Source organism: Aythya marila (genome assembly GCF_965140915.1).
Source record: "Aythya marila genome assembly, chromosome: 4".
Classification (NCBI taxonomy): domain Eukaryota; kingdom Metazoa; phylum Chordata; class Aves; order Anseriformes; family Anatidae; genus Aythya; species Aythya marila.
The window spans coordinates 43228867-43252779 of record NC_139045.1 but is presented as its reverse complement, the minus strand read 5'-3'; the positions used below and the strand labels follow the sequence as shown (position 1 = coordinate 43252779).

The following is a 23913-nucleotide window of genomic DNA, read 5'->3' as shown; positions in this document are numbered from 1 at the left end:
GAAGACTTAAGGTATTACTTTGGCTCAGCTTATTCGTGTGTTTTTCAAGTTGGAATGGGAAATCCAGAGAAACTGGTTTGGGTTTTGGGGCATTTAGTGAGCATTGCAGTGCATTTCTGACTCTACGGGATTTATTTTTTTTTAAGAGGAACTCTTTTTGCTTCTCTGAGCTACGCAAATATTTTTACAGACCTTGCAAACTTTTAAAATGTTTGTTTTTACAGAATGTGAACTTCTGGCCCAGTACGAAATTGTAGGAGTTACCGAGTTTTTTTTTTTTCTTTTCTTTTCTTTTTGTCAAGAGAAAGTCACGAAGAGCAATACAGCCGTGCTCCAGTAATTAATGCTGCCTTCCAGATATTTCACACAGCTGTTTCTCGTTAAGCCTGCGGTGAAAGCTGTGTGCTCGGGCACATGGCAAAGTCCATTCCCCTGGTTCCTGCCCCGAGCACTTCTCCACCTTCTGGCTCCCCGGCAGGCCGGGAGCTGTGCTGACGGCTCCTGAAGCTGTTCCCAAATCTGATCTGGGCCTAGTGGCACAGGGGGAGCTGTGTGTTGGATTTGGCATTCTGGGGTGAAATGAAACATTTCAACCACCTTTTTATCACTGCAGTTTCGGTGTTCCCTGGAAGTGCTATTAGTGTTATTGATGTTTTGTTTTTTCTTGCATAAAATGGCAGCAGGGACGCAACTCTGAAGAGACCATTTCATCTTCTTTATAGTGCAGCGTTTGTGTTCATGTGGCTTCAGTTTTGTATAAAAAGTAATGGGCTTACTAGAAACTCCTATGTCTGCCTGTACCTACAGGAAGATCAGATGGAATAATGACAAAGCTTGACAAAGGGGATGCAGCAGTTACCTGGGAGGTTTCATCTTCTGGTATTCTTCCTGTTGGGATTGCTCCCGTCCTGTCTTTTGGAGGAGCAGAAATTAAACAAGAAGTCTTCCACTTGGACTGCATAAAATATCTCCCCTCAGACTAAAAAGTCAAATAAGCAGCAGCCTCCCTCTGACTCTCCAGGGGTGCTTCCACTCCAAAATTTACCATCGTTTCAAGCATCTATTCTGCTAGCTGGAAAGGTGAGGCTTTGTAACAGTGCATCTTCACGCAGGAGAACCAGTGACCCTCCCTGACAGCAGGTGGGCAAATGAAGCTCATGTACCCATGCTGCCCACCCGAATTGCCCTGCTGAGCCACAAAAACCACCTTGCCATGCAGAGCAGGCCCGCAGGGGCTGCAGGCTCTCGGCAGCAAGCCCGGGCTGATGCAAGGCTGTGGCTGAGTGCTTCCGAGGGGACGGAGCATCGCTGTCATTTCCTCCCTCTGGGCTTTTATCGTGGTCAGATCTCTGCATTGCATCTTCAAATATAATTCCTTTTATATTATTAGCATTAACGCTAATTCCAAAAATAATTTCTGGGATGAAAACGGAGGAATGAATAAGTTGCAATCCCGGCGGTTTGGAAATGCCGCCAGCCTCCCTGCAGCTGAGTCACATCCTTCGCTCTGACACCTGACGGGGCCGCAGCCAGCACCCGCTTGCAACACCCTGCTGCTGCTTTCGTTAGCTGTGGCACTTCTTTGGCAGCAGTGCCCTTTCTCTTTTCCTGCCCCAGGAAGGTGAGAAGCTGTTCCTCAGCTATTCCTCGTTTCGGCTGCCTGTGTTGCAGCGAGCTTGCTTCCTGCTATGGGAGTACTGCTGCTCCTAAAAATGCCTGTTCAGTGCATGTGGATGAAAGCACAGCTTTGTGCAGAGGAATTGTATTTATCTGGGAGGGCTTCTAGGTGTTAGGAGGATTTGGGGCTCCAGTATGGGCTGGAAGGTAGTGGCTGTCCGGAACAGAGGGAAAGCTGGGGAGTTTGGGAAACCCAGTTGTGCTCTACTGTTACTGAAATGTTTGTTTTTAGGAGAAAGCAGATTGAATCATACTGCTTGTACAAGCCATCTCGATGGACCGGAGCTGCAGGGAACAGGCTTGTTTTTCCTTTGAGGGCAGGGGGTTAAAGGGTTGGACCACATGTAAAGCTGCAAGCACTCAGAGCACCTGCTGCAGTTGCTGTGTGCACCTCTTCCCCTTTTCAAGAGATGTTTCAAATAATCAAAGTTAGGTTTTTCAGCGGAAGATGTTCTGAAATGGTTGGAATAGAGTGGTACCTCCTGCAAGGTTTAGGACAACGTGCCGTGCCCATGGCTTCCTTTCCCTCCGCTCATTCCCCAGAAAAATAGAAGTTCTGGCACAGCCGTTTGACTGCTTTTGAGCCTCAAATACCTGAGGCACGTAGAAGATGCTTGGTGTTTTTTTTCTGGGGTACTCAGTGTAGTTTCTGGTATTGTCGTATTCTCAGGCCTGTGTAGCTAATGGTTGGAAAACCTGGACTTGGAGCACCATGGTCACAGATCCACGTGTCAAAGCGAGGCAGAAATGCAATCAATGTGCATGCAACTTCTGGCTGGCGTTCAGCTCTGCTGGCCACTGGCAGGCTTGGTGTGCCTGGTGTGCAGTGATGGGAGCAGTCAGGGAAGAAAAAGGAAGGAAGAAAGCTTATTGTCACAGCTTGAAACAGGCAAGGGGAAAGTCTGTATGTGTTAATCTCAACTACTGGATTTGCCTCGTGACTAGAAAAATCAGTGCAAATTTTGTTCTGATTTGTAGGCTAAAAGCTATGTGGTATCATCCTACAGATTCTCAAGAAATGGCTGGTCAGATTTTTTTTTAAATAACTGATTTAAATGCGTCCACTTTTCATGTTCCTAATTGGTGTAACACCAACTATTGTGTCTTTGCTGTCCTCATTTACATCTGCAGTTCTTTGTTTTCTTACCAAACCACCCATTGGATGTCGTAGTGTAACCTAATTGACACTTTTCTAATCCTCAATCACAGCACATACAGACTTGTGCCTGTGAGCACTGACAGTCCGGCCATACAGACCTCCATACAGCATCCCATCTCTGCTCCTGTTCTATAAACACTGAGAAATATCTCCCTAAGAAAAGTAACATGAAAAGTTCCCGTCTATAAGCAGTTAATGGTGCCATAAGAGGTCCTTTAAGGAAATTTGTGGGGGTTTTCTTAATTGCTTTTCTATCAAATGCATTATAGGAGAATAACTTACTGTTGCCAACTTGACAATAGATACTTACTTTGTAATAGGCTTTTTTTTTTTTTTCTGAGAAAATGGGATCAGAAAGCTAGACCTAGATGGTTTGCTACCCTTGCTGCAGGATAGCGTGCTACCTTGGGCTTGCTCTGGTTTTAGACTTGAAGTAGTAAGCTTCACTGTCAAGTGCTGAAATATCACCATGGACATGAAAATTTACTTTGTCCTTTTTTTTTGTTCACAGTCAAACTGCAACTTCAAGCAGAAGAAAGAGGAGTGGTGTCGATCAAAGGTGTAAGTGCAAATCGCTTTCTGGCTATGAAGGAGGATGGCAGATTGCTGGCACTGGTAAGCAGCAGTGGTTAATGTATCTCTGTATCCGCATGGTGAGGTCCTCCACTCTGTACTGAGTAACCTCTCCTGCAGCAGGACTTGCTCAGCTACTGTGTGTGTGTCATATCAGGAGGATTTAGCTCTGCAAAACTCGTCAATTAATTGAACTATGACCGAGAAAGAGATGGCTGTTTCTGCCCTCACCTACATGCTGCAGGGTTTAACTGGAATGGCACTGAGAGAGAAGACCCATAGTGACCACCTGGGGAAGGAAATGACAAGAACAAAGAATAAAGTCTCTCCCTTTGCTTCCTCCAAAGTAATTTTTTTTCTCTTCCACTTACTTTCACATAAAGTGATGGTAAAGAATTTTGAAGTAAAGCCAATTTTTAAAAAACTTTGACTTTTGTTTGATAGTAATCTATATAAATTGTTTTCTCATTTTCCTTTTTGTGGAGAATCAAGTTCTTTTGATCGCATACCTCCAAACTAGAGAATTGGCAAGAAAAAACATTTTTTGCAAATTATAAATTAATTAAAACTAGTCCACTAAGACTAATTTCAGTTTAAACTCCATGCTTTTTTATTGCTATCACATTAATTTTTAACTGTGTTTTAAAGCCAGTGTTTGGCAGAATCTGAATGACAATAAGGTCTCCTTGGGCTGGATTTTGAATTGTGCTTTAAGAGCTGCAGTTACAGTCATTGCGCTTATGAGACACAGATGCTGTAAATCTCTTGTTCATAGCTTTGAATATAAACAAACTTTAAATGCTTGTGTCCAGTGAAATATCACTGTGGAGCATCCCACTAGAATTGTAGTTTTAAATTAACCCCGATGCTTTTGCATCTGGAAGATGGCCATGTTTGGGTTCTGAGAGTCCCAGCTGACAGTACAATGAACAGGTGGTAATGATAAAGCCAATTACTAACTCCAGCTACAGAAATTACCTCTCAGCCCAGGCACTCCCCAAGTGAAATAAGTCCAAAGGCAAACAAAACATCTCAACAGCTTTGTGTACGCTGGAGCCCTGGTGAGCTGCATGTAGTGCACTGTCTCCTGCTCTTGGAGGCAGATTGTGTTTGTGCCTGGGAATACAGTTAAATAACCTGTTTCAAGTTACAGTGCTATTTACTTGGACAGTGTGTGACAGCTCAGTTGAAGAAAATGTGAGTAGTGCTCCACAGAGCTATTCTTGAATGAAGGATAATTGGGAATTTCCTGTGGCACTGGTGTGCTGGCGTTCAGCTTCCTGTTCAAATCGCCCTCCTTAGCCCAAGCAGCAGCGAATGGTCAAAATAGACATGTAGCATCATTTGCAAAATTACCAACAGTCACGTGTGTTTATATTTGGACGTGTAGCCTCCTGCTGCGTAGTGGTTCTTGGTTGTGCCGGTTGTGTAGAGCATGCTTCTGTTGCAGCTTTATGCCATGGTTTTTCTGCACACCTTGTGTAAGGTGACAGAGAGTCATGTTGGAGGCTTTCAGAGCCTTTCACTTGGAATTACTCTCTCAAAGTCTTGTAAAATTACCACGTTCTGCTTCTCATTTGAAATTATTTTTTTCTTCATTTCATTTGTTTGTTTTTGGAAATGGATCTGACTTGAGCCATGTTTGCTGCAAATATTGCTTCCTGTAGCTCTGTTTTTGCTGTTCATAGATGAAAACTCTCTACTCTAGGAAGATTTTGTTCTTCATCCAGCCTGTGTTTCACATCTACTGAATACTTCTGCAATTTCATGATTATTCTCTGAAGCGCAGGCAGTATTTTCCATGAGGAATTCTGTAATATGCCTTCCAACATTTTGTGGCCAATTGTGTCTCTACTGTTTTCTGCCTGTAAACACGTTCATGGAACTGTTAATAATTGCCAGGATTTCTTTTTCAGTTTGAGGAGTGGTGTTTCAGTGAAAGCTTTGTAAGAGCGTATTCTGGAAATCTTTGTGGTGAGGTGATCTCACCAGTGCACATGAGTTTGTATCTGCTGAAACCTTTGGTTACTTCTTTTAAAACAGTATTGAACTTTCCCTTCTAAACACCTATTTAGTTCTCCATTCCAAGAGTCGTTCAAGTACTATTCTGTGCTTTTCCATCTGTAATCTTCAGTAGTGTACTTTTAGATTAAGAGAACATTTGAGAGGTACATTTGTGGAATGAAGAGTCCTAAACATTATGAAACCTTCACAAATTGCTGTGATGAAACTGCTGGTCATTTCCTCACTTTTATTTTTTTTTCTCATCTGGTAACATTTTTAATCATCAGTACATTAACCTAAGCCGATGTTTCTTCCTTGTTCAATTTTGTGTACATATGCACTGACATGTTGCAGAGACCTTGCACAATGAACAGGACGCCGATCTTTGAGGGTCTGTTATTTTGGGATGCTGTGATTAAGAATCTCTTTGGCATTGTAGTTGCACACTGACTTGAACATCAGATAAAACAGATCATCTCTTGTCCCAGATGCATTTGGCACTTGGTTAATTGCAAGCTCTCTTATCTGTATTTGCGTGTTGCTTTGTTGTGGAAGCCAGCTTTCCGCTACGTGAAACAAACTTTTCAATGCCCAGCAATCAATTCTAATTTGGGGTGGGCTTGCTGTTCTTCTGTAAACACTTCTTAATGTCTGTCTTGTTTCTTCTTTTTTATTACTTTCTGGTGTCAGGGATCAATTTGTGTAGTATCCTTGTTTTATAAACATACTGACATCTTCATAAGTACTTGAAAAATTATTATTTGGGCTTGTTTTTCTTCTAGTTGGATGGCTTTGTAATTACTTCATCACGATGTGTCTTCATGGTTTCTGCCTAGTTTTGTTTTGCACAGTGGTTTATTGCACAGACAGCATATCACTTCTTGCATGGTGGGCCGTGTTCTTGTCTTGAGAGCTGGATGTGGCTTTTAATTAAGCTGGTTTGTGCTGTTTGCTAACAGATTCTGTTTGTTAATGAGATTTTTAACGGAAAAAATGCACCATTTGTCTTCTGGTATGGCTACTGTATCTCATTTTGACTTGGTAGTTTCATTAAATTATTCCAATTGAAATATTTTCACTTTCTGGAATCAAACATTTTTGATTATTTCATTTTATGAAGAAACTACTTCCTTTCATGGGAAATTGAGAATGGTGATTTTGACTGACTTGTGCATTTCACAACAAGTAGCTTGTTGTTAACTGTGCAACCTGTCCAGTCTATCCGAGGTGTCTGTGTGGCTGAGCTGTGACCAGGCAGGCTTTGTTGGACTGAGGGACGTGAGGGGAAGTATTTCTCTTTTTGATGCTAGAATGTGGCACGGGAATATTGTGAGAACAGTGCTCATTTCCTGACCTTTTTATAAAGGGTGAGTCTGATCACAGCCTTTCTAGGGCTGCAATCCATCGGCTCTGGTAGTTCCAGGCTACCACAACCTCCCCCTGGTTTCAGTTCAGAGAAGGAACAAGCGTGAGGAAATTGAATTCCTTATTAGCATCCAAACCACCACAACCGGTTAACGCCTGTAGTGTTTGACGCCGAGGCAGATGCAGTTTGTGCTGAAAACGAACCTGTGTGAAGGAGGGAGGGGGAATCCTGCCGCAGGAAGCGGCCTCCCCTTTGGGCGGCCACCATGGCGGCTGAGGCAGGGCGAGGAGCGCTGCTGCTGGGGAGCACTTCTGTGCCTGGGGCTGTGTTATGTGCTCCCTCGGCCTTCTTTTGGCTGGGGCCCTTGCTTGGCAGTAGACAAAATATTTACTGGCGGAAGGGGAGGCCCCGCAGTCCTCGCTGGGAGCGCTGCTGCGTGTGGCAGCCTCAGTATTTTCCGTCTGCCTGCCCCTGTCATAAAAGGCCGTACAGTTCGGGTGTTTCATGACGAGCTGTGAAATCGTGCTGTGCTGGCATGCATTAAATATGTAAACGTGGGTATCCAGCTGCTTGCCAGTGGCTGTGTTTAACAAATGGGGTGGCTGGCATCCCTGTCCTGCTAGGCAGCGGGCCACCTGCTGCCCTGTCACCTCTGCTGAGCGCTCAGGGACGCGTGGCTCGTGAAGCACGAACCTTCATTTGTCTCCTGAATGCTGTCAAAACATTTACAGTGGCAACGTACTACAGCAAGGCACTTGTGTCACGTATGCTTTGTGGAAAAACTAGGACTTCAGTGGCCAGAGCGAACCACACGGCACCTTGCAAACTATCTTTATGAACCCTAGAAAATACATTTTTCTTTCTCTTTCTTCTTTTTCTCTCTCACCCTTTTTGCTTCTAACATCTGTAAACTGCCTGAATGTGTGTTTGGGGAGTTGAATCTATTTTACTTTTTAAACCTGAGAAATTTTAAGGAGGTGAAATAAGCACGATGCATTTCTTTGAATTCTGGGTGTTTACTTGGAGGACCTGGAGTGCAGGGGTGTGTGTGTGCAAATTTGCCTTTCGTCTGCACTTGGAGTCTGCAAGTACCTGCTTAAATTCACTGTGGTTTCCTTGCTAGTGGCAGCTGAAGCTGGGTATGACAGGGTATTTATAGGGACTCGGTCTCGGTGCTTCTCATTATTTATACGGATTCAGGTCTTGGTGCTTCCAGAAGCACCCCTGGGTTGATGAGGCAAAAACAAGGTGCTCCCCAGCTGTGGCCCTTCTCTTTGCCTCAAGTTCCAGTTCGGGCAGCTGTACTGAGCCTGCCTGAGCACTGCTCAAAGTTTTGTTTCATTCTTAAGTGCTTCTTTTTCTTACCCAGTTTCTTAGTCCTCTTAAGGCTGCTATAATCCGTTTCAGACTTGGATCATTGTGGCTTGAGATGATTAATGCATCTGTTCTCACATTGGTGGAGTGAAAGGCATTAAAATATAATTTATCTTGAGAAAGATTATTTAAAGTAGCAGTCATATAATAATTATTCAATTTCTGCTACTTTAAATGTTAAAATAGTGACGTATAGACATGAGAAATTATATATATATTTCTTTTAATTTTTTTTTCTTAAAGATCAAAATTCATATCTGAAAATGGTTGCAAGAGCTGTGTTTTTTTATTGCCAAGACTTACATTTGAAGGCACGTGTTTGGAGACAGATCACTTTATTATGGACTGCATTTGAATGACTTAATTGCTCGTAGCAACAGAAACTTGGCACACGTAAGGAGTTAACTCCTGCATGTGTTCATGCATTCTTGGTGAAGCCTGGTTCTTCCCAGCTCACTTTTCAGTTCTGGTGGGATGCTTGATTTATTCTTGAATATAAACAGAAGATTGTAGCAAAAAGCAACCTGCTCGTTTTGGGAATTTCCTCACATTTCCTGTTTTCTCTCCAGGCTTTTACATGCGCTCATTTTTGTAGCTAGCTTTCCTCCTCCTCCAACCCTCCCAGAATCTTTTTTGAGGCAAATGAGTATGACTGACTTGATGGGCTGACAGATGGTTTATATGAAGAGATCATCCTCCCTCCCTCCCTCCCCCAATAAGTTACTGCAGTGTTGGGCTCCAGCCATCTTTTTATTTGAGAAAATTTTTCTTGCTTAAAGTGTAGGTTCTGCAGGGAAATTTGGCACTGCTTTCACTGTTAGAGCAATGTCACCCATTGACGAGGTTTTGCTGTTGTCAGTATGCTATGGGATAACTGCAGTTATCTGATTAAACACTGATTAAACTTCCCTGTTTTATCTTGACTGGGAACAGCCAGAAATACTAGCCATAGCTAAACCATTACGTTTTAAGTCCCCTGGGCTGTTTTAACTATCCAAGAACACTTGTGAGTATTATCTTGCAATAGATAATACTTTTCTTAAATGATCTCACTGATATGAATGGGATCATTAATTAAGACTCTCTCCAGTATGTTCACTGTTAGGGAGCAGTGGTTTCTGCTGCGTGCAGAGATGTGCAGATATTTCACACTGTATTTGTTAACAGGCTTGCTTTTTGAGTGGTTATGTGCAGCTGAGGATATTCTATCAGATGGTGACCAACTTCAGAGTGGAAGAGAAGGCAAACATAGCAATTCCCTGTAGCAGCCTCAAGGCCTCCAACCAATTTCAGTTTTGGGGCCTTCAGGGCTAGGAATGGTTTCTACGTATTTAGTGTAAGCCTCAGCTAATTCCTTTTCCATCAACTTGTTCAAAAGTCACTTGAATCCTTGTAAGCTGGGAGAAACCATAACATCCTAGAGTGAGGAGCCCCACAGCTCATTTTATACCCCTTGAGAGCAGAACCACCTTCTATTACTTGTAAGTGTGAAGGCATGCTAACTTAGCCTAGGTGGAGGAGTTCTTGAAGACCTACTTGCAGAAGTAGAATAATTCTGCAGATGTATTTCTAAACAGGAATGGAGTACATTTGGTTTCTGGGTGGAATATATACCTGTTTGCCAGGTCTGATCTTTTCTTAAAATTGTTTTGCAAATGTATTAATCGAGTAAAACTTTGCATAGATGCATGCAGGCTTGCTACTGCTTGCTTCCGAGTGCTGTTAACAAAAATGTGCTAAACTTGAAAGTTGGGATCTGTCAGTAAGTGCCAACGGATAGGGCTCTTCATTTAACTGACCAAATTTTGAGACAGGAACAAAGAATTACACAATGTAAACAAACTAGAATCTGCTTTGTCTTTATTAAAGACAACAAATGAATCATAGTTTATAAACTCTTTTTGTAGGTGTTTTAAATAGTATTTTTAACAATTACTGTATCTGAATATAGACATCAAACAATACAAATTTCTTAAAATCGGATACATTGTGAAGTTATTGTCTGGATACATTAGTCCCATGAATCAGACCAACTGATGTGTTGCGATGAAACACCAATAATCTTTTTCTTTTTCCCTTTTAGAAATGCGCAACAGAAGAATGTTTCTTTTTTGAGCGCTTGGAATCTAATAACTATAACACTTACCGATCACGGAAGTACTCGGATTGGTATGTGGCACTGAAAAGAACTGGACAGTACAAGCCTGGACCAAAAACCGGACCTGGACAGAAAGCTATCCTTTTTCTTCCAATGTCTGCTAAAAGCTGATTTCCATGGTAGATTCTGAACATACGCCACACTACGTTTTGAGGTAGAGTTTCCTGCTCCTCTCCAAGCTAGCAAAAATAGAAGCAATTATTTGCTGATACTAGCTGCTTTTGCAGAAAGGTTAAAACATGAATGTTTCGTACTGTCTTTATACTGCTCTTTAAACCTATTGTGCCAGTGTGTGTGGAGATAAAGTTACTTGGAAAATGTATTTTCAGGATCAATAACACTTCTGTTTTCTGCTAGAGATCTATATAGAGCTATTTTATTTACCTTACATTCACTTTACAGAGTAAAGGGAAACTAATCTGATGCACGTGTGCAGAAATATTTACCTTTTAAAATAACTTATGTCTTTATAGCTTATTAGAGAATAAATATCGATTTTCATCCTAAAATCAAATGGTCCATGAATAATCTTAATATGGTCTAAATAACTCTTAAAATCAACATTCTAAATTATTAATATAACGAAATGTGAAATCTGTTGCTATCATGTCATGTTTCTGTAGGACTCGGGCAGCTCCCTGTGGTATAGTTTGTAGAACCGGCCTGTGTAAACAGCTGGAAACTCTCTCATGGTTATGTCAATCTTATCGAATCCCTCCCGGTATCCGTAAAGTAGCAGCTTAGCCACGTTGCTGGTGATGGGAGTGGCGTGCTTTGTCCTGGCAAGCTCGTCGAGGTCCATCCACTCGCACCTCAGGCACTCCTGCTGGCAGAAGTTGATGTTGAAGGAGGAGGGCTCCAGGCGGCAGATGATGTACATGTCCGACTTCCCAAAGGCTCCGGGGTGCTGGTGTTGCTGTCTTATGCTTAAGATGGACTTGAACTCTGACTTGATGCCAGTCTCTTCGAAAACCTCTCGAACTGCTGTGTCTCCTAGGTGAAGAGAGCAATTCTTACAATGCACACACTAATAGCTTAGCGCTCTTTAAACCTTTTGATCACAGAATGCTTCTAACTCAAAGCAGCCTCCGTTTTGCTTCATAAGCTTTTCAAACGTAAAGCCTGGATAAGCTAATTTTGTGTCCCTGAACAAAACTAATTGCTACGTGCCTTTCTTATGTATATCCTACAAAATGATGAAAGAAAACTTTCCATAATATTGTACAGGGTATGGTTTTGAAACCGATGATCACTGGCTCTGCTGATCTCTTACCCCAGGGCAGCACTGCAGCACCTTGTCAGTCCTCTCAGCCTGGCCCCCATCCCTCTCCTCACTTCTGTCCGCTTGCAGGCTCAGACCCTTTGCAGCTGAGCACCCACCCGTGTGTCAGATCACTCCATCAGCTCACATAGTGCCATTCCACATTGCCACAGGGTGGAACAACATGGGGAAAAATACTGTTTGAAGAAGGTTGGCACCAAGTCCTTTTCAAAACGTATCTCGGTCTAGTGACACTTCAAATATGCCATGATGCCTGTACAACATGTACCATGTGTCTGCAGAAAATATGGTGCGTGTGTGTACAGCTCATGTACACCAACCAAAGTGATGAAAACGTTAACATTTCTCATTACAAGACTAGGCTATAACTTCAGAGCTTTTAAGGGTCTGTGCACTGCAATTAAAGCCAAAAATTACCCAGCTATCCAGTACTCTTCAAAGGAGAAGTTTTACTCTTGAATAGTAACTTAAGTTGAAGAGACAAAAATAAGATTTTTGATACTCCAGTTATTTCCCCAAAATTCTGCAGTTTCACTGTAGTTGTCAAATCCTACTTGCCTGGTGTAGCTACTAGTAGGTAAAATTAACTAGATGATTTTTTTCATCTAAGTAAACTCACAGTTTTGTTGTGTTTGAGTGATAACTGCATATACAGCAGTTTTTGAAAATGACTTATTCACATCCAGTGGCTGGAAATACACGTAGAAACAAAATTATTTTGGCCTCTGACACAGGCCAAACAACTGACCCTGCACGTACTTCTGCACTAGCTCAACTCTGTCTTGCAATGGAACAATCTGTATGAAGTTAACATCAAATACACAGGGGTCTTTGTAGGACTGGAGACCCAGTAACACATGGTGTCTGCATTTATGTGACTTCTACAGTATTAACTAAAAGGCATGTGGGGGAAGATACGGATGGACTTGGGGACTGCGTTTTATGCTGCCCAGAGCGGCCCCCTCAGTCCTTTGGTTTAAAAGAGCGGTTGCAAAGCAATCCCCCTGTGGCAGGTGGTTTTATTATTAGGCAAAGGGCTGTTTTAAGCATAAAGGGTCAAAGAAGGTAGGGATTTCATTTAAGCTTTGAGCTTTTCTTTTAGACAAAGTGCCTTTTGCTGTTTCCTTTTTATTTAAATGTATATATTTAAATACTTAATGACAGTTAAACTAGAAGAAACACTAGGGCTGGAATTTCAGAAATAGGCAAATGCAAAAGTCTGTGCTCTTTGCTTCATCTGCATTATGAAGCGATTCAGATGACTTGTGCAAACCAGTTTGTGCTCATTAGAGTAGGCAGCCATGTATTTTGTTGCTTTATATAACCACAGGGTTTTTCAAGCATTGTAACTGTACTTTGAAATTTAGGCCCTTGAGTGAGTGCAAGTTTATAAGATTTGATGTAAGTGATGGAAAAAAGGACAATTATGCTGTTGTATTTTATGCTTCACTAACTTATCTCTTTTTGTAATTGTTAAATGTGATGCAGAGAATGATACCATTTATTATGATACTGTTAAACAGTGGCAGGAGGGGAGCTGTAAGAGCTTTGTTGCTCCTAGGTCTTTTTTACTACCTACATCCAGGCTCCACTCATAATCTCACCTGTTTCTTGAGGGATGGGCACTGGAACACGCAGTGACAGTACTCCCCTGGTGAAGCTGTTCCCCATGCTAGTTATTCTCTTCCTGCAGTACAACTCCTCTGCTATCTCATAGCCTAGATCCTTTCTCTGTCTCTCAAGGTGACACAGCTAGGCAACAAGTGCGGTGTTTGGGATTCTTTGAAACACAAAGCCATTCCACTACTTTGCATGTGTGTGCTTTGTTGGGCAAAGAATTTTGATTTCTGCCACTGTGCTTTACAAAAAGATGTAGTTGAAATGTGACTCAGAAGTTCCAAAAACGACAACTCAACCCTATCACAAACCTATCATCAACTTTGCATGTGTTGAAGTAATGAACAATTGTATTCCAGTTAGAGGTTTACTGCTAAGACAGCATGGAGAGATTTCTAAGGTATGGACCAGATTGAGGAGATAGGGTCTCAATACCCAGTTTGAAGAGCTGCTGCATTGCTCTGGGCAATGTTTTTGAGCCATGGTTTATTTATTGGAAGAATATTTTCACATCTGAATACTGATGTGGGGCTAAATTAATGTGAGCAAATGTAACTTTTGACAAGACCAACCTAGTAACTGCAGAGTTAACCTGTCTGCCGATCTTAATTTGAAGGGGTGTGATCCAAGGAGAAAGCACAATTTTATTTTTTCATACGCCTTTTGAACCTAACTGCAGCTGCTGTATTCAGCATCACCTGTGCTATGCTAGGTAGAAATAACAGCTTTCCTCAAATCAGCCCCGTTTTTAATAGACAAGTGCCTTCTGCCTCCGGTTGGAAGGAGGTGCCCCCAGGAGTCCAGACCTGTACTGATGCTGGTCCTGGGCCAAAGAGCTCTTGGTCTAAACAAACAAATGGATGAGGGTGGAACTAAACAAGTGTATTTATTGCTGTTTTGCACATAAAAATTGAACGTTGGAAATTTTTGCTCAGTATATCAATGAGCTCACTGCCCTGGATTGCAGTGTGAGCTGAGAGCTTGCTATTTCGGTTTTATTTTTTGGTTATATACAGATTATCTTAATCCTCTGTGCTTCTGGCTCTTACTACAGCATATTCAACAAGCCTACAAAACAAAAGTTGGCTTCAAGCCCTCCTTTAAGAGAACTAATGGAAAAGTGTAAATGTTACAAAGCTGCTCTACCCTGAAGGTGATGGTACGCCATAACTTTAAGGTCACAGGATCCCATCACTGCACCTATCAGCCATTATTTCAAAGGGAGGCCTCATAGGAGCGATGTGGGTCGCTGTATTTCAGTGCTGTTAATGTCTTTGTGACTCTGTTGATGTCTGACCTGTTATCCTAGGACTTACCGATGTCTTCACCTGGATTAGACAGACCTCCTGGAAATTTCCATGCATTTACAGTCTGTATTGGAGGAAAAAATGTTATTGTAGTATGCAGCCTATTTTGTTCTTCTCTAATATGAAGGAGATGATTAACACTCAAGTTTCTTGGTGAAGTTGCAGTATTATGGTTACCCTTACAACCATCAGTAAGGCTTTAGGTAGGAACTACTTTGTTCTTGCTAATGTGATGATCAGAGACACCGACGGTCTGTATGAAATATTGGAACAAAACATCTACTGATTGAAAACAAACTGTCTAACAATCATTAGACAACGTTGCTGCTAGATAACTAGATAGAGTAGTTGAATATTTAAAAAAGCTGCTATAGACTATATAATCTTGTATTTAATCACTGATATATCCCACTTCCATGGTTTTAGCTTTTAAAAAAAGTGTATATATTTAATCCTACAAGCAGGTATTATGATTGTAGTACTGTTCTATACTGCACTGGCTTTAAGATGACTTTGTGTGTCTGTAATAACCATTTTGTATAACTTGTCATTTGTTTTTATGGAACAAAACCTGAAGCCTTGTGTGTGATTTGTGTATAGAAGCATTTATGGAATTGCAATAAAGTTCAGTAATTAAAACAGAATACGACTTGATGCTGTAATTAATACTGGACAAGAAGTCCCAGTTCCTATACCTCCTGCAAAACCTCACAGATTTGTAGATTTTACCTTGACATCTACGTACTATTTTTTATTCCTTTCAATATTAAACGTGTTTGTAGGAAGAAGTTAAACTTCAACTAGAAACTAATGCAGAAAAAAAGTACGGTATAAAAAAGTAGCTTGAACAAGCAGCAAAGAGGGGGAAGCTGCAAGCCTTCCAGTGCTTTGAAACCCCACTGATTACATTGGAAATTTTTTTTCCTGGGCACTCTTAAAGAGCTTGGATAGGAGTTTAGAGTAATTTGTTAAAAATAGGGCAGATGGAAAATACATATATTTGCTGGCTTTCAGACATGCTTTCAGTTCCTGGAAATCTTGCTGTGTATGCAGTGGAATTGGCCTTTCAAGATAAAACCCAACTAACTCTCGAAGTTCAACTAGCTCACATTATAAAGCTGTGTATAAACTTAAAACTTCTGAAGCTTTCAGAATATAATTTCTGTTAAGAGAGTCACCATTTCAGGGAAATTGGTCATGGGGGGATAGGGAGGATGGGACTGGCCCGCACTGAGATGTTTGCTCACTGCACAAGAAATGTATGGGTATTCGTACACCTCGGTTTTTATACCTAATTCTGTCCAGTCAATAAAAAAGAGCTGTAAGGAGGGCAGTCAGAAACAACCACTTTTCTCCTTTCAACTTGGTCACCCGCTGTGCTGAGTACCAGCTGTGCTCTAGGAAGGAAAGCTGAAATAGGCTGAGATGGTTCACCTGGAACACGCCCATCCCCGCCTTCAGACCAAACTGGAGGGAGGAGTGATGCCACGCTTGGCCCTGCTATGTTTTGGGGCCAGAGGCGAAGGAAGTGATTTCTGGTGAGTGTGGACTTGGACCTAGAACCTGAATAGGACATCGGATGTCTTGCTGTAAAACTGGATGGAGATACTGGCTCTTAAATGGCTGTGGGTGAGCTTTAACAAAAACTCTGTGCTAGGAAGTTAAACCTGAATGTCTGTGTTACCTCATGGGCTCAGGAAGCTGCTATTTCCTTCTAAATCTGCAGAATGTGCAATGTCCATTTTGATTCTTTGAGACCTCTTTGGTTAAGGTATTTACTGAATGCAGTTTTTTGCTTTTATCCACACAAATTACAGCAAAAAACAAATGCAGTATTTCTGAAGGCCATTGTGTGCTGTTCTGTTCAGAGAGACTCTCCAGAACTACAACCATTTTTGGATCTTGTATCTTGCAAGCTGCGTTTATGCTTTAATTGCTAATTATTGAAGGTCCTCCAAGTAATTGAAATTTTACTTTACAGCAAGTAAAAATGTGAAAGTGGTAATTTATAGGGAACAAGTGCTTCTCTTCCTGTGAACTCTTGCGTTACAAATTGAGCGACTGGACATGCCTTTTCCTCGAAGTTCATCAACTGTGTTGTAGTTACCAAGGAACTGAAGTGTTGGTTAATTTGGTTTCTAAGAAAAATATCTCAGTAGTTATTTCAGGAAAGGCTGAAAAACCACCCAGTGAGATTCTGGTTTAGATACAACCATATGAAATGAAAACAATTCAACCCAGTATACTTCAATTAGCACTTATCAGTGTTGTTTCCGTGTTGTAATAGCATTTAACCTCGTTGTACTAGAGACACTTAATTCGTTTGTGAACATTCCTTCATTTACTTAAAGGACAGTGCAAACCAAGTGTATTTTAAACAGAGTAGCATGGACAACTAGCTGACGGAGTTAGTGAGCTTTGTGCACTTGCTGTGCTACCTTGATAGAGGCTGGAAGGTGTCAGCTGTGATGGATGCTCGCTCACCTCAAGCCACATCACAGAACCCACCGCCACCACGCTACTGGTTTGGCATCCTCTGGAGTGAGGTCAAGCACTTCAGTTTGTGTAAAATGAATGAGCTTTACACCTGCCTTACAAAGGTGGTTTCCAGGTCATGGCTAACTGTGGTATTGCTTATTTAAAGCCACAGATATGCCTGGAATTTTAGAAACCAACGAAAACCAGAATCTCACCAAACGTGCTTCAAGCCACGGGGGTTTTCCAAAGGTCTGCATGGATCCAAACGCAGGATCAGGGACTCTTGGATCAGTTACAGCAGAAACAAGAAAACTTGAAGCAGAAAGGATATTGGGTGATGAAGCCAAGAAACGCGCTGTGTTTCTTGGGCTCTGTTCTAATGTATGTGGTGTGGAAGAAGGAGAGCAGAGCCGAGCAGTCTGTCTTGGCAGAATGAGCTTGGACACGTACAAAGGCAGTGATTTGATGCATCCTCACAGTATTCTGGGGAACTGCAAACCAAACTCTCATCATCTTCATCAATGAAATTGTTTTGAGGAACTAGGTGTTCTTTTGTATAGATGTGCTTTAGAACACTGAACAGTTTCATTTCCTCTAGGACAATGTGAGAAACGTGTTAATGCCTGTCGCACAATGTTCTTCTGCTCTTTCTTAAGGAATTACTGCTCAAAACCAACTTTTCCAGAAAAAAGGTTTTTGTGTCCCTTGCAACAGTAATCCACAACATGCAATTTCCTTGTTAACCAGAATGACAGCATTTTGAATCACAACTTTGTCCCCGAACACTTTCTTTTTCCTCTGAATGGTCTCTTCTCCTCCCTTTAAATTTGCTGTGATTCTGGAGTGGAGTGGAAGGGAGGAACTTCATATAAGGGAACTGTTTTATTCTGGGCTCTGCTTCCAAATGAAAACTTGTGTTGAAGCTGCACCTGCATGGCCCAGTTAGCTGTCTGAAATCCACTTGAAAAACTGAAGTCATTTTTGAGAAATATTTAAAAATATGCACATGGAGGAAGAGATCTGTTCTGATCAAGAAACCATATGCTGAAGTAATTTTTGTAGTATGTTTGCTTTTAAAAAACTAAGATCATTGAAACATCTCTTCTAAAACGATTTCTGAAGTCTATTATTTATTTGTGTGGGTTTTTTTGAATTTGAAATGCAAATTCAGCTGTTGATGGATGTGTTACAAAAGACTGCTTCAAAGAAGTAACTTTTAACTATCACAAATATGGTCTGGAATGAAAATAAAAAAGACCTTCATTTTATATTGCAGAGCAGGCTTTTCTAAACGAACTTCTCTGTTTTATAATCCTATAGCAAACTTACCTTATTTCTGTCTTGTACAACAAACACCTTTCCAGTGTTTTCATCTAAAACAGCACCTATTAAAAAGAGAAAACACTGAATAAGATTAAAGTGCTAGACAATTATGTTCAATCCTAAAATCTGTAATTTAACATGCGTTGATAAAGCTTGACAAACTCCTAACAATACTCAGATTAAAGTTAGCAAGATTTGTCTGGATGATCTGTGGAAGGCAGTTGGTCAGTGGAAAACTGACTGATACACAATAAAATACAAAAAAAAAAAAAAAAAAAAGACTAAATATCCTGTATAAAAATTCAAAGTTAGCAGTAGCAAGATAAATACTCCTCGCATTTAAGTTCCATCCTACTGCATATGTTAATATTATCAGGACTGAAGAATGTGAGAATCAAGACATCTCCAAATAATCTAGCAAAGCTGCTTTCTTCAGCAGAGCTGTGCCTATAATCTTGCAAAACCAGAACATTTTCCAGTGGCTTTGGCCAAATAGACATGATAGGCAAGAACGTTTCTCCCGTGGAATTCATCACAAAACCCCTGCCTACTGCCATGAAGACTTGGGTGTTTTCTGGTAAATAACAAATGTTATTACTTGACTCAGTGGGCTGTGTTGATAATGAGAAGGTTCAGATAGTTGACTACCTATGAATTCATCATGCACTGCCCATCCGACAGCTGATGACAGAAAGTGCACAGTGAGTAAGCCTGTTAATTAAAAACCATTGCTCCCAAGCAGAAAAACGCTTTCACTTGACTTAAAAAACTCTACATACCAGCGTGTATGACTGAGAAATGCAGCTTTTCACTTTGACCTCATGCTCGGCCCAAGAATTTCTCCTACCGAATATGATTTTCCGCCTTTTTAAAACCCAAGTGCTCATATGTCTAATCATCATGTCACTCTCATTAGTCATACTTGAAAAATGCCTTCCCTTTAAAACAGGCATTTTGTCAGATTTTACAGTCGTGCGCTGTGGCGAGCAGAATGAGCAGGGTGGCAGCTGTCCACGACAGCCAGGCATGCGTTTCAAATTAGTAGGTAACGATAAAAAAATGCTTCCATCATTTCACAGCAAAAGGAAGAGCGTATGGATAGGTCTGATGATGTACACATTTAAAGTGCTAGGGAGAAATATTTCCACAGAAGGGAATTATTAAGAAATGAGTGTCCAGCTCAAAAAATCCTGGTTTTTCAATAACAAATGGCAGGCTTCTGTGTAGGAGGAATATTTAAAAGATGAAATACCAGTCTTCCTTCAAGATACGCCAGAGGACGTGCTTTAAGAGGGTAGTCACTTATCTGCCTCCCCATTTGTTACTTTTTGATTTAATTCCTCCTGTAAATATTTAGCAATGCCCAGGGTTAAGTACTGTACTGATTACAAGAGGGGAGAAAGGAAAGCAGGGGCAGCTTTGATGCATGTTGTGATTACAGGGATCATTTTCTAGAAAAGCCATTTTTCAGCCTGATGGTTTGCTGAGAGCAGGGAGGGCTGCTGAAGTCACAAAGCTGCCGTTTGAGTCAAACAGAAAGCACCTTCTCTCCCCCTCGTTCCCTAGAAATTGATGTTCACGAATATAACTTTTGGCTGTGAAGTTCCCTGAGATCTCCAAGAACTCTGCTAGATGCTGCTTAAATTCAAAGCGAGAAGAAAAGCCACTAATGGGATTTGCTCTCTGCTCTCGTCTGCCCAAGTCTAGCTCAGGAGTCCCCAGCTGAAGCTTGCTGGGCCACACGTGTTTCCCATCAGTGATATCACACTTTGGCTGTGGAATCTGACCCGTGACTTTAAAAGCTTTCATTCTTGCTACAAACGTGGTACCTAGAGCTTTAAATCATCCAGCTCCGGGCTGGCCTTCTGGAAAGGTTTGCGCCTGTAGCCTAGCCCAGCACTTGCTATTACAACACAGCTTTGTTTTGACTGTTTGCTCTTTGGAAATAGGTAAGATTCATATTTAAAAAAAAAAAAAAACAACCCTTAGATGACTCCAGACAGTAATGGTGGGGAAAAACATCTTCACTCTAGCTTCTTATTTATGATCGGTGTGAAAAGATGTTCCTAACTGAAGAGCACTTGGCAGGCATGGCACATGGCAGCTTGCAGTATAAACATCGCCAGGCAGGAATAGGCATTGCTCTGGAAAACAGCTTCAGGCCTTCTTTTTAATCACTTGTGGTTCCTTGGATAGCTGTAACCCCCCTAAGGCCATCTTCCCCCAGTCTGACATTTGTGCAGCTTTTGTTTTACCCTTTTCCTTAAGTAACAGGGCTGGCCAAGGCTCACTGATGGTCATGACCCTTCTCTCACCTCAACGCCAAGGACTTCCTTTCACTGCACAGGAGGGGGAAAGGAATTACTTTTAACTTTTCTTCCTCTCATTTCACTCTTCTTCCTCAACGTGCCGCTGTTAAGGAGCATATTTACAAATGTGTCACGAAATTGGGAAGTGCTTTTCGAAAACATCTTAATCATTTCACCCATCGGCAGCTTTTCTGTACCTTCACACATTTGGAGAACCCTGCCACCTACGAACGGCTGCAGTAACTCATCTGGAAGACAGATCACATATTCCACTATTTCTAAACAATAATGGCCAAGCCCTATGAGTAACATTTGCTACTCTCTCTTCTTGGCGACTCTGATCTCGTCTGGCAAAATAAGACCTGACCTTGCTTATTCACACCTTTGTCATCCCTTGGCTGGGTGACGACGGAAAGGCAGCAGCCCTGGATGCGCAGTGCTCACCATGCGGGGAAACTCCAGACAGTACAAAAACAGCTGCTGGTCTACTTGGCAGCACGGGCTGGCTACCTGTCGTCTGGCTTCCTGCAGACCTCGCTGCAAACCTCCCTCAAGGAGGAAACCTCCCTTTCTATTTGCAGCATGCTCAAGGGACTGAGTACTGTACTCAACTGACTGGCCACAGCTAAGAGGTGAAGACTCATTGGTAAGCTTTTTCCTCTTGATTGCAGAAACTTTCTTAAACATGGAGATTTCTGCACAAGAAATAAAAACATCGAGGGTCTGGCACATACACACAATGTAAAGTGTGAACATATTTAAATAATTCAATATTTCAATAAAATGAGTTACAAATAGAATGAAACACTTCTGCTACCCAGGCTCTGTCTCCTGAAGTAGGAAGATAATAGAATAAATATGTGCCAGATGGTATCCATGCTACCTGGTGTATTCCTGCTACTTGTTCCATACCCACTGATGGTGCACGAAACACGAAAATAACAAGTCTTGTGGTCATTATTTCATGCACAGAAATCTGTTTACATGACCAAATGCCTTCCTGAAATCTTCACCTCTTCGTTAAAAAAAAAAGAAAAAAAGAAAAAAAAAAAGGAATAAAAATGTACAGATTCGAAAATCAGTAGCACAGTATATAAGCTATCTGTTGTGTAATACTTAAATCTGTGCAAAAGATGTGAACTCCATATACCTCCATTTATTAAACTCTTTTCTCAAAGAGTTTTCTCCTGTTTGCACAGGCTGTAATCAAAGTGTTTATCTCAAAAGTACAACAGCAAATGGTGTTTTGAAAGTGCATTTTTTTTGGGAAGAGCTTTCAGTTATGATTTTTCTTACAGTACGCCCTTCCTGATAACCATCACTTGGGCCACAACACTTGTGCTAGGATTTTCTTTCAGCACTTTCAGCTGTACACAACCTACTTCAGGAAAATCCCCTTTCAGTTATTCATACTTCCTCAAATATGCAAGAAATATAAAGACTAATAGGGTGATTTTTTTTCTAGGGAACTGCATTATCTTACTCGAGTTTACTGCCACATATTTTAATGGTGAGATTTTCATACCTCAGGAAAACATGCTCTAACATGTCCATTGAAACAAGCCAAGCCCGCTGTCAGCATCTACGCTGCCCTCTGCCGGTTTTGTACTGCACAATAGTTGTGTGATTGAAGGCATTTTCTGACAGCTTTCTTTCCCCTGACCCGCTGCTGCAAAGAATAACCCAGCTCTTAGAGTCCCTTTGAGCTAGATTTTTCAAAGGGCTCCTTAACGGGGCTTAAAACCACTCAGGGAAGAACTAGCGTCCCACATGGTCTGTGTAGCCAAGGCCAAACAAGCCAAGCTTGTAGAGGGCAAGATTTGCTGTGCCTCTGCTGCACCCACTGAACGCTACACAGCCTGTGCCAGGATGGCAGGGCCCAAACCAGCCTCCAGATTACAGGAGTGATGGGACTGGTAGCTGCGTATCTGTGCAAGACTGCTGAGAGAGACAGCAAAAACATGCAAATCTGGTGAGGCTGAGTTCAAGCTGACTGTAGTTTTGGCTCAGTATTCGTTCCTTGTATTGTGCTGTATAAAAAATGGGAAACTGTCTTATCTTGTTCCTTGGGAGTTCCCTTCATTTTTAGAGCTGCTCCTTTCCAACTTTGGTTGTGGGAGGTCTCGATGGGTAAGAGTATGGTGTCCACATGTTTGTGAAACCCACTTGTTACACAGATAAGGGTTATTTCAGTGCCTCTTTTGGACTGTTGCAAGTTTTGCTAACACTTGGGCTACCTCCTGGGCAATTCCTTTTGGTTCAAGTTTGCCCTCTTCACAGGCCTTTGGCAGATGCATGTATTAAGCACCCAGTTATGGTCAGTGCCTGCCTGCCACAACCTGGTGCTGGCAGGGCGCCCTGTGGGACTCACCTGCGACTCCCAGCTGGTGGGTGGCATACCCGGGCAGCCTGCTGCGCCCCTCGCCCAGCCACCGCGTCAGGGTGGCCGAGCCCGACTCGGCGTGGTGGAAGGCGAAGCCTTGCGACGCGGCCACGGCCGCCAGCCCGCTCTGGAGGATGGGGACGTGCAGCCAGACGGCGACCCGGCCTTCCTCCTGCCACTGGGCGACCGAGGCTGAAAGAGACGCGGGGCCGCCATCAGGCATGAGGTTTCTGGGGAGCGGGCAGCCCAGCCGCGTGCTTTCTGCTCTCGGGCTCTGTCGCTCACAAAATGGGCTCCCGTGTGGCTGGCTGCACTCAGACCCAACGGGTGCAACAGAGGTGTTAGCACCAACAGCAGGCAAGGGAGCGCGGCCAGCTCGGCCCTTTATGTGGTGTTCACACACACCTCGCTGCCCTCACACCAGCCAAACAGCCCCATGGCCATGCCCTGAACCCCCCGTCCCCCCGAGGGCTCCGCTCTCCCCGGGTCCCCTCCACTTGCCCCGCAGCCAGCGCCCGAAGGCTGCCCGCTCCCGGCGGCGGGGCCAGGGCTGGGGCTGGGCCCGGGGCAGCTGTGGCAGCTCCACGCTCACCCCCCCGTACTTATCGGGCCGTCCCCGCAGCCCTGCCCAGCCGCCCGCCGCCGCCCCCCGGCTCCGAGCCCCGCGCAGCGCCCGCAGCAGCCCCGCGCCCGGCCCCGCCATGGCGCAGCGGGAAGCGGCCGCCCCCGGGGCGGTGCCGGCCTCTGGCTCCGGAAGGGCTGGGCGCCGGGCCGGCATGGCCGCTGCCTCCCGCCGTAGGAGCAAGGGGCGGCCGGCCCCGGGTGGCGGTGATGGGGATGGAGGTGGCGGAGCCCCGCGGGCAGGGCCGCTGGTGCTCGGCGTGGCCGGGGCGGTGGAGGCAG

General features: G+C 42.9%; 3 protein-coding genes across 3 annotated transcripts in view; 2 read left to right on the top strand and 1 right to left on the bottom strand.

Annotated features, from left to right (window-relative positions):
• FGF2 (fibroblast growth factor 2) overlaps positions 1–11070 on the top strand; it is a 27112-nt gene extending 16042 nt beyond the window's left edge. Inside the window, exons 2-4 of the mRNA XM_082758829.1 lie at positions 3348–3451; positions 10237–10465; positions 10935–11070. Coding sequence (XP_082614955.1) covers positions 3348–3451; positions 10237–10422 — 290 coding nt within the window. The 3' untranslated portion in view covers positions 10423–10465; positions 10935–11070. The remainder of the gene's footprint in view (positions 1–3347; positions 3452–10236; positions 10466–10934) is intronic.
• NUDT6 (nudix hydrolase 6) lies at positions 10902–23803 on the bottom strand. Its single transcript, XM_082758826.1, has 5 exons — positions 23512–23803; positions 22999–23202; positions 18325–18380; positions 14527–14581; positions 10902–11304 (listed from the first exon to the last, which is right to left on the bottom strand). Exons 1-5 carry the CDS (start codon positions 23786–23788, stop codon positions 10916–10918), a joined length of 981 nt encoding a protein of 326 aa, XP_082614952.1. The 5' UTR covers positions 23789–23803; the 3' UTR covers positions 10902–10915.
• LOC309877806 (ATPase family gene 2 protein homolog A-like) overlaps positions 23787–23913 on the top strand; it is a gene marked incomplete at both ends in the record, with an annotated part of 28437 nt that continues 28310 nt past the window's right edge. Inside the window, one exon of the mRNA XM_082759567.1 lies at positions 23787–23913. Within this exon, the coding sequence (XP_082615693.1) occupies positions 23787–23913 (127 nt within the window).